Here is a 9,867-nt window from a genome sequence, read left to right on the forward strand (position 1 = left end):
AATGCATACAAAAAAGATAGTTAATATATATATTTTTTTTTCATATTTTTTAAGACTTTTTGTAATTTCGTACATTTTTTATGATATTTTTCTTATAGGTTTTTCTAATAAAATGTTTTAAATTTTGCTTATAATTTTTCTTTTTTTATATCTTTTATGATATTTTTTCTTAAAGATTTTTTAATATAATCTTTCAAACTTTGCTTTTATATATATTTAGGACATTATAGATATTTTAAAAATAACGTTTGAAAAAAATAATACTAATAAATATAGAAAATAAAATCGCTATTAAAAATATTTTTTCGTTTTAACAAATCAAATCAAATGATCAAATATATATTAAAAAAATTTGTCTAAACCCTTCGTTAAAAAACTCGAGAACATCGCGTTAGGCTCTTCTACAGAAAAATAAAATCACACCTCCCCGGGCTAACACACCTTTCACTTTCATGGCGATTGTGTTTTGTCCACCGTTACCAACCAGAGTCCTCTCTTGATCAAACCCAAACCCTAATTCCACAAATAAAAACTCCGCTCTGCATTGTTTACGGCGATTCCGGCGCTTAATTTCTTCTGTTCCCTCCATTTTGAGCCGTTGTGCAATGGAGGAGTTCGAGCCAAACCATCTAAAAACCCCGATGGTCTCTACAAGCACAAGGTTCTCTGATTTTTATCTCTTCCTTTGTATTCCTTCAATCTCCATCGTTGCTTATATGCTTTATCAATTTACATTGCTTTCACACTGCATTTGTTTGGTTCCCGGTAATCATGTACGCATGCTAAAATTTATTACTTTTTGTATCTGATATCATTTTCTTTAATTGGTTGACAACTTGACATATCAAAATGTTCTAAAGCTTTGCCCTTCGCCTACTTGAACTTTTATCAAGTGTTAAAGCAGTTCACACCATGTTAGTTTATAAGATGGCTATATTAATACCTGTTTTCTCCAGGCACAAATGTGCAGCATGTTTTCAGCAGTTCAAGAAAAAAGAGAACCTTGTTGAACACATGAAGAAATCCTATCACTCAGTGCATCAACCTAAATGCGGTGTTTGTCATAAACACTGCAAATCATTTGAATCATTAAGGGAGCATATATCAGGTGTGATACTTTGAGGGTGTTTGGATGTGCGGTTTTAAAGTGATCATTGTGATTCAAGAATCAGAATCCGAATTGAAATCACAGTCATTTGATTAAAGTGAGTGATAGTGGCCTTTGGTTCACAGAATTTGGAATTCAACTCCATTGCACTCCTGGTTTTTGCAATGAGTATGAAACTGAATTCCATTTGAATTTACAAAATCCTTTGATCATCTGATTTTAATGTCCCATTCCATGGAATTCAATTCCTCGCATTTACTCCTTTTTCAAAATACTCAAATATCCTTTTAACCGTAAGTTCAATAGCAAATGTTTCTCACTCATGATTTTTCTTCCATTTTGGGCCAACCGAACTCGTGACACAATTCAATTCCTTCATATTCCATTTCCTTTGACAAATTCAAGTTTCTCCCAAAACATTTCTCGAACCAAACTTCCCCTTTTTAATCAGTTTTTTTATGTGCTTCTGTTTTGTCCTACATAATTAAAATTATAATCATTTGCAAGACACTATGAAACTGTCAAATGGCAATAATCACTTTATCATCGCATCTAAACACTCCTTTAACATAATCTATCCATTAAATTTTTCATTCTTATTTACATTTTTGTATGGATTATGTAGGTCCATTAGCCAAAGCTCACTGCTCAAGTATATTTGCACAAAATGGTTGCCACCTTTGTCTGAAAGTCTTTGAAAGCCCTGTTTCTGTTGATGAGCACAAAGAGTTATGCCTCCTGACTGCCCCTCCCCCCCTCGTAAGTTGATATGGAATAATCTTTTCGATGATGAGGGCATTAACGTCTTTTGCACAAGCGAGAGATGGAGAGCAAGTCCATGTCCCATCTTTTTTGGTGGACAAGAAATGCAGTGTCATGACTCATGAGTCTCAGTTTCAATCTAATACACTTGACTTACATTTATTTTATTAATGTCTTGCAGGGGACAATGAATATTCCCTACACAGAATATGAAGCCTTAGAAGATGAAAACTACATGAGTAAATATCCTGAAGCAGTTGCTATCAACTGCCAAATGGTTGGGTGTGGTATCGATGGATCAGTTGATCTATTAGCTCGAGTTTGCCTTGTTGATGAAGAAGATAATATGATATTCCACACGTATGTGGAACCCCAACTATCTGTAACTGATTACAGGTACTTTTGTCTTCTGTGTTGCATCTTGTTCATTTTTCTTCTAGAATTCGATGACTGCATGTTTATGTGAAAATGGGTCAATTCAGGTTATATTTTCTCGATAACAGGTCAAATGGGTTAAACTAAAACATTTTGCTAAAAATGGTAACATGTCAAATGGTTTAAAAGTTTTACACTTTACAGCCTTCTAAGTTATTTCATTAAAAAAATCGGATATTGCATTTTAATATCGTCCTTGTAATTATATTTCACTTACTAATTCTTTACAAATCAGTTTCGGTTTTAGTGAAACTGGTTCATAAAGTTGATGTTTACATGAATTGTGAAATAGATATGAAGTAACGGGCATAACAGAAGAGCAGTTAAAAAGAGATGGTATGTCAGTTAAGGAAGTGAGAGAAAAGATTTCTCAAATTTTGTACAACGGAGAATCAATAGGAAAAGCACGCTTGGATGGTGGAAAAGCTAAACTTCTTGTGGGCCATAACCTGGACCATGCTTTGGATTGCTTGTTAATGAACTATCCCGAGAATTTGTTAAGGTTTTCTATATTCCATTTTTTTCTCTTATCAAGTTTTTCTAATATGAAACATGTATTCAGTTATAGTATTGTACTTCAGTTTCTGTCTTTTTTTTTTTTTTTTTAAATCTACCGAATCATAGCAATGAAGATTGCTTTGAATATGAATGTCATTCCTATAATTGGGTAGATTTGTCCAAAGTACAAAATGTTGTAATAAGAAGAAATGAAAGTGAATTAATGGAAGTACGTTGCTATTTCTTGCATCTAACACTTTACCTTTACCTTAAAAGATCAGTATTGTTGTAGCAACTTGCCAATTCCTTGCTTTTTATAAAATCTAATTATTTCGGCTTTTAATGGTCAAAAAATCTGAATCAGATTTGCCATCGCTACAAAAGTTGGGGGCATCTGCTGCCTAAGCATAAATAAATAAATAAATTTAGATTGAGCATGTTTTTGTTCAAATGCTGTTTTTCTGTGTGTAGGGATACTGCGACATATCGTCCACTACTTAAAACTAATTTCATGAGCCACTCTCTCAAGTACCTCACCAAGACATATCTAGGGTAAGTTGCTTGATTTGGGTATTTATTTATTTTTTATTTTTATATATGAATAATCTTAACACGAATCATGAGTTTTAGCATACTTAATTTTGTTTTATCTGATCCACTTCTACTCATGTCACCCAAATATGGGAAATTTTATATTGGTCATGAGCTCTTTTATAGAAAATGGTTTCTAGATTACAAAATGTTCCATCAAATTAGAAAACCATAAAAATGCCATTCAAAAAAAAAAAAAAAAAAACTATAAAAATAGGAAAGTTGGTAGCAAATAATGAAATCTGAGCAAGTGACCAACAAATAGTTGTGATTTAGTTTTCTAAAATGGGAAGGAAATAGTTACCCCTAAATTCGCCCAAACTAAGCTGTCATTATATGTATTATGTAATGTGAGTGGTTTCTAGATTACAAAATATTCCATCAACAAAACCTTACCCATTTGACTTGTCGGAGATAAAAGAATAAGATATATCCTATTGAAGCTCATTTTTCATTCTTTCTTTCTGTGTGGGGGTACCACACGTTGTCTGTACATATATTTTTTTTTTTTTAAAAAAAAAAATTGACCAAAGTTACTACTGTCCTGTTTACTTTGAACTTATGTGATTTTTTTATAACACAACACAAATTTATGTTTTCAGGTACGATATCAGGTCAGGGAGTCACGACACGTTTCAGGATTGTGTGTCTGTAATGAGGCTGTACAAGCGTATGCGCTCTCAAGAACATCAAGACGAAGAGACTGCAAAACAAAACCACCTTAATTTTGATGCTCGAAAATCAAAGGATCATGATCTTCAGAACATGTCACCGGATGAACTCTTTCGGATTTCAACTTCAAATTATCAATGTTGGTGTTTGGACTCTCAACCACGTACCGCTGAGTTCTATGGTGTTTGAAGAAACCCTAAACATATTTATATATCATAAAAGGAAAATGGTTTTGTTAAATATCAAAAGGAATTCACTGAAATAAAATTATACGACTGAATATTTGTATTGGTTCTGAAAACTTCAAAAGACGAAAAGAAAATCAGACACGAAGTGCAAGTATCTCTGCCCAAGCTCAAATAGCCGACCGACTTCACAACAATAGAAAAATCAGAATGATCCCCACCCCATGATCTCCAAATCCAACTAAATGATATTCCTTATCCTATCCTTTTTCATGCATAATGACCCGATTAATCCTAGCCCTACACCTGTCATTCTAGGTGCTTCCTCCTCTGGTACATTTTCCAAACTTTAGGGACGTTGGGCTCTTTTGTTTGGGGACTCATCGGGATTTCGACCATTTTCCTTATCAATACCGACAGCTGAAGGAACATGTTTGTCCTCAAGCCTGAATTCAGGGAATTGTTGTTAGATACTTAGGACAAGCCGTCTTCCAAAGTGGCATCCTCAATGGAGCTGTGTTTCCCCTAAATTAACCATTAAGGACAAGTATGAACCGGATTAAATTGAATAAAACAAAATAAATCATGTGTATAGCCTTTGGTATGACAAGGACAATGACAAAACAATATGTTGAAATTACTAAATTATGATATTTTTCAATTTTTCTTCACAATGACAATATGTCAGATCCTCGATTTCTTCTTGCAATATGAAAATTAAACCCAAAGGGAGAAAAGAAAAAAAGGTAAAAAAACAAAGAAGTAAATCACAACTCGGTGGGGAACCCCTGCGTTGCGGGGGTCGGATGCGACAATTTTTTCCGTTGTTTGTTCAATTTAAGATAGGAAACAGTTTCTTGAGCGAAAATTACAGGGGCATATCCGTCACGAAATGGCGAGGGCTCTTTCGTCATTGTTCTTATGTTCCCATCATGTTGTCTCTCGAGGTCTTCTCTCTCGTAATTCATTACCCTTTGTGCATTTGCAACTCCACTCAACAAAGGTCGCTCGAATGCTGTTCTTGCTGTGTATTCTGCAAATGTTTCCTGGATTCGAAAAAAAAAAAAAGCAAATTCAATCACAAATTCAACATATTATTAATTTAATTATAACCACTGTATATTTAAAGTTTCCCCTAAGGACCTAATAGCAATGTAGGTAGGTTTTTGGGGAAAAAACTCAAAAGAAATAAAAAAAAAAAAAAGAAAAAAAATGTCAAAAAACAGGAAAACCTATAAATTGAAAGTACAGTGCTATTTACTTAATTTATAACCTAAAAATTAAAAAAAAAAAAAGTCCTAAAAAATAGAAAAATAATCCTAATGGCAATCTATGTGTTTAGTTGCTTCTTAAAAAGGACATGGAATTTGGCCTCCACCTGGCGTACTACCTCAACTGCAGCAAGGTTCAATGTGGAGGGGGATGAACGAAATCCATGTTTACATACAAATAAATCACATCAATATCATTCCGCGAATAAGCCTTCAAAAAAGTAATAATAATAATATTAAGCATCAATACCATTATCATTCTCCCAAACAGTGAAGTTGGAGGTGGAGGTTTACGGACTGAATCTGCACCATCAGATTTAATACTCCTTTGTATTAAAAACAACAAAGTTGACAAATTCGATAACTAATATTCCAGGTGTTCATTATTATCTTGGTCCTGAAAAAAAAAACTTTTACTTTTAATAAATCTAGAATAAAAATAATGAAAACCTTGATGGCTAAACCAATCGTCTGAATGAGACGATCAAACACGCTACTCCTTTCGGCTTCAAAAGACTTCCATTGGATAAGGCTTTTGTATATAGTAAATGCAGCAACAGGTTTCCCTTGACTGAATCCAATGTCTTTCTTAACACATTCAATAAGAGCGGTAACATTTTCCTGCAACAACATTTGAATGAACACAATAATAATACCACTATTCATCGGATTTAGTTGCAAAAAGAATGGATATCATCATACATGTTGATGATTAATTGGTGTTCTTTTAGCCTTGTTATCATAGTCATTATTCAAATTCCTAGTATCTCTCTTGCAAAGTGACGATTCGCCCAAAGAAAGAATAGAACGATAAAAATAATGAGATGGATTTACATCTTAACATGAGGAGTTTGTGGCTATTCAACTATACGCACAGAGAGCTAAACAAATCATATTTATAAAGGTACACTCAAGCTCATAAATGACCTGCATCACCTTTAGCTTTTCATTTTCAATGGTCAACAACTTGGACTTCCTGGATGAAGGCAACAGTTTCAACTACCTTTTTGATAGTTTCAAGTTCCTTCATGAGCAACTCTTTAGTCTCTTAGAATTGAGATTGCATATCCTGTAAAACAGATTGTAGTTTTGCATTTTCCTGTGTTTTGGCTTCTTCCAAATCAGACTGTAAGAAAAATGATGTCATTGTACATACAATGAAAGACAAACAGGTTAGAGAGTTCACATAAAAGTTAAAACACAAAAGTTCATCATCTGCTCTCACCTTCATTTGAAAATTTGATTGAGTTGTTGATTAGATTAGCAAAAATTCAAACAACTCTATTGGAGTCCCCTTGAACTACCTTTGGCATATCATCTAATGCAGCAAACAGATCACAAACCATTAGGTTGACCTAACATTAAGTTATATGTAATTGCAGACATGATTTTATGTTTACCAGAGAGATCTATGACAGTTTCCACATCATGCTTTTTGCACTATACACTATACAGATGTCCAAAATAATGTTCAGGAGACGAAGGAGAGTTGTTGAACGTGTATGAGTTTGGCTAATTGTTGCGTATTGTTCGTTTATTAGACATTCATTAGATATAAGAATGTCTAGCTATCCAATGACTGCAGCCAATGGTGTTGTCACTCATGGCTGTCAAATGGAAACGTCAAAACCCAAATTGCTAACAGAAGTAAAAAAAAAAAAAAAAAAAAAAAAAAAAAAAAAAAAAAGATGAATCGATCATGAATAGTAACCTCAGATTTGCTAGAAATTGTCTCTTGTAGTTGCTAGATACCCCTGCTTTTCTTCTTGCATCCAAATGGCTGATTAATTCGCCGACAGATGAATAAGTGGGGAAGACGGTAACTCAGCCGAAATCATTGATGATTACAACAAACACAATCCTAGCAGAGGTAGGCGACGGTGGAGGTGGGAGACGATGATCAAAACTAACTACCACCAACCAAAATCAGAGCAAGCAAGTTGAAATTCGGAAGAAAAAAAACTATATTTCGATGCGTACAGCAAAAGTAAGCCTCAGAAAGAAAACAAAGATTTAGAAAAGACAAAACTGCACAAATGGTCCTTGGTCCTGGTTAGCTGAAAATTAACATTTTAGTCCAAAAATGTTTGGACTACCACCAGAGGTCCAAATTTTTCATTTTGATGCGAATTTTTCATTTTGATGCGAGTTTGGTCCAATTTGCTTTGGACTTTTTTATAATGACAATTTTGCCCTTCCTTTTTGCTTTTTCAATTTTTATTTATTTATTTAAATATATTTTACAATTTTCATAATTAAAAATAAAACAAAAAAGAAACTACTACTCCAATCCCTACCCCACCCCTCCCTCTCTCTCTCATACCACTACCGGTTATGCTATCACCACCACCGTCCGCCATCAAAATCACTGCTACCACCGCCGTTAGTCACTGATAACCGCTACTGCCATCAATCACCACCAACACCACAACAACATAAATTGAAACTCAAGAAAACTATCATTATCTGATGAATACAAACATATTTTTCCTGATCTGGCAAATAAAACATTACATTTTTAATCTACAACCTCAAAATCAAGAACAACTAGAGATTTAAACCCATAAGAACAATCAGATAGAGTGTGGAATGCATAAGGTAATTATAGGCGAATCTGCACCTGATCTTCTTCGCATCTATGGATCTCTCTGTCTCTCTGTCTCTCTCTGATCTTCTTCCTCAAAAAACCCTTGTTTCAACGGAGTTGTACCTCTTCGCAAAACCCCTAGAGATGTCATCATCGTCACAACAAAGCTAGCGTCTCCGACGATTTGCTGAAAACCCTAATCGCTGGCGGCATTGGGGTCGGCAGTGGTCCCCCCGGTGAAGATGGACAAATCCTCGGCAATAGAGGTGGCTTTACGTTTGCAAATCTTCGGCCGCAGTGGAGATGAACCCTCTGATCTAAAAATCGTTTAGTCAAAACCCCAGGTCACTGCCCTTCTCATTTCCGTTTTTGGCTTCAAGCTATGGAGACATTCATCACCGCCACTATCTTCATCTTCGTCGAGGTTTTCAGGCAGGTGGCATTCATCACTGGAGACCTCCCTACGCAACCGCCACCCATCATCTTCTCCGTTTCCCAGATCTGTTCACCAAGCTTCAACGACATAGGGAAAGAGAGATAAAGGGAGTCCTTCGTCTTCTCGAATTTCTAGCTCCGATCTACTTCTGTCTCTCTTCCTCTCTAAAGTTATCTCTTCATCTCCCTTCTATCGGCTTCAAGTGGTGGTGGTGATGCTACGGCGGTGGCTTTTGGTGATGGTGGTTATGCTTTGATCGGCGATGGCTTCAAGTGGGTGTTTACAGAAACAAAAAGGCATATAACAAAGGAAGGGTGTTTATATTTTTCTTTATTATTTATTTTTATATATAAACTTAATAAAGAAACTGAAAAAAAAAAAATAACAAGGGCAAATCTGATATATTTTCAAAATAATTTGGATCAAACCCGCAACAAAATGAAAAGTTTGGACCTCTGGTGCTAGTCCAAACATTTTTGGACCAAAGTGGCAATTTTCAGCTAACCACAGGGACCATTTGTGCAGTTTTGTCTTTAGAAAACATAGCAGATTAAGCGAGGGAAGCTTAGGGGTGTTTTGGATTAGCTTATTAGCTTATTACTTATTAGCTTATTTGTGGTGGGAATAAGCAATAAGCAATAAGCATGGGAAGAGATGCTTATTAAAATTAGCTTATTTAACTTAATAAGCTGGATTTTATTCAAACACTCAAAGTTAGTTTATTGTGGGAATAAGCAATAAACACCTCTTTTTTTTTTCCTATCCAAACACCCCCTTAATATAGGAAAACAAAGACGAAAAAGAAACATACTTGGCCTGAAGAACGACAAAAGGACGACAGTCGATTGACGGGACGTCTCCAATTTAGGCATAGTTGTCCGCTTCATGTTGAATAATCACCACCAGTCGACTTATTAAACGCGTTCCCCATTCCAAATCCCATTCCATAACAAAAAAAAATTGAACCCTAAAATCAAAAGTTGAGAATTGATTAAAAATTCGATTTCATCAAAAACGATGGCTGAAAGAGAAAAAGTACAAAAGTGCAAGATATTCTTACTTGATCAAAAGTAAAGAGGCGGTGGGGAAGGATCCGGAGGAAGTGACCATCGTATCGCTTTTGGGTTTCAGAACTGATGGCACGTTGTGCGACACATCCTACACAGATTTCTCGGCCACCCTCTCCTCTGCTTCAGTACCTCGCCACCGGTTGTGTCCGAAGCGACTCCGTGAAGAAAGAGACAACATGGTCTTAGCGGGCTAGATAGGGGATGGAGCGGAAGATACAGGATAAGGAGGCGGTGCGATATTTTATGATGGAA

At 35.3% G+C, this 9,867-nt stretch overlaps 1 protein-coding gene and 1 long non-coding RNA gene across 2 annotated transcripts; one reads left to right on the forward strand and one right to left on the reverse strand.

Annotated features, from left to right (window-relative positions):
* Nucleotides 1-382: 382 nt before the first annotated feature.
* On the forward strand, nucleotides 383-4,367 carry LOC145072276 (Exonuclease family protein). Its single transcript, XM_079018676.1, has 7 exons — nucleotides 383-661; nucleotides 957-1,108; nucleotides 1,734-1,867; nucleotides 2,052-2,266; nucleotides 2,598-2,807; nucleotides 3,275-3,355; nucleotides 3,997-4,367. The coding sequence occupies exons 1-7, from the start codon at nucleotides 606-608 to the stop codon at nucleotides 4,253-4,255; spliced, it is 1,107 nt and encodes a 368-aa protein (XP_078874802.1). The 5' UTR covers nucleotides 383-605; the 3' UTR covers nucleotides 4,256-4,367.
* Nucleotides 4,368-4,493: 126 nt separating this feature from the next.
* LOC145072277 (uncharacterized) lies at nucleotides 4,494-8,846 on the reverse strand. Its single transcript, XR_013690962.1, has 7 exons — nucleotides 8,143-8,846; nucleotides 7,234-7,428; nucleotides 6,923-7,129; nucleotides 6,748-6,840; nucleotides 5,973-6,648; nucleotides 5,773-5,825; nucleotides 4,494-5,297 (listed from the first exon to the last, which is right to left on the reverse strand). It is a non-coding gene; the product is annotated as an uncharacterized LOC145072277 (long non-coding RNA).
* Nucleotides 8,847-9,867: the final 1,021 nt, after the last annotated feature.

This window comes from Lactuca serriola, chromosome 9, assembly GCF_051521515.1.
Source record: "Lactuca serriola cultivar US96UC23 chromosome 9, Lser_US96UC23_V15, whole genome shotgun sequence".
In the NCBI taxonomy this organism is placed as follows: Eukaryota; Viridiplantae; Streptophyta; class Magnoliopsida; order Asterales; family Asteraceae; genus Lactuca; species Lactuca serriola.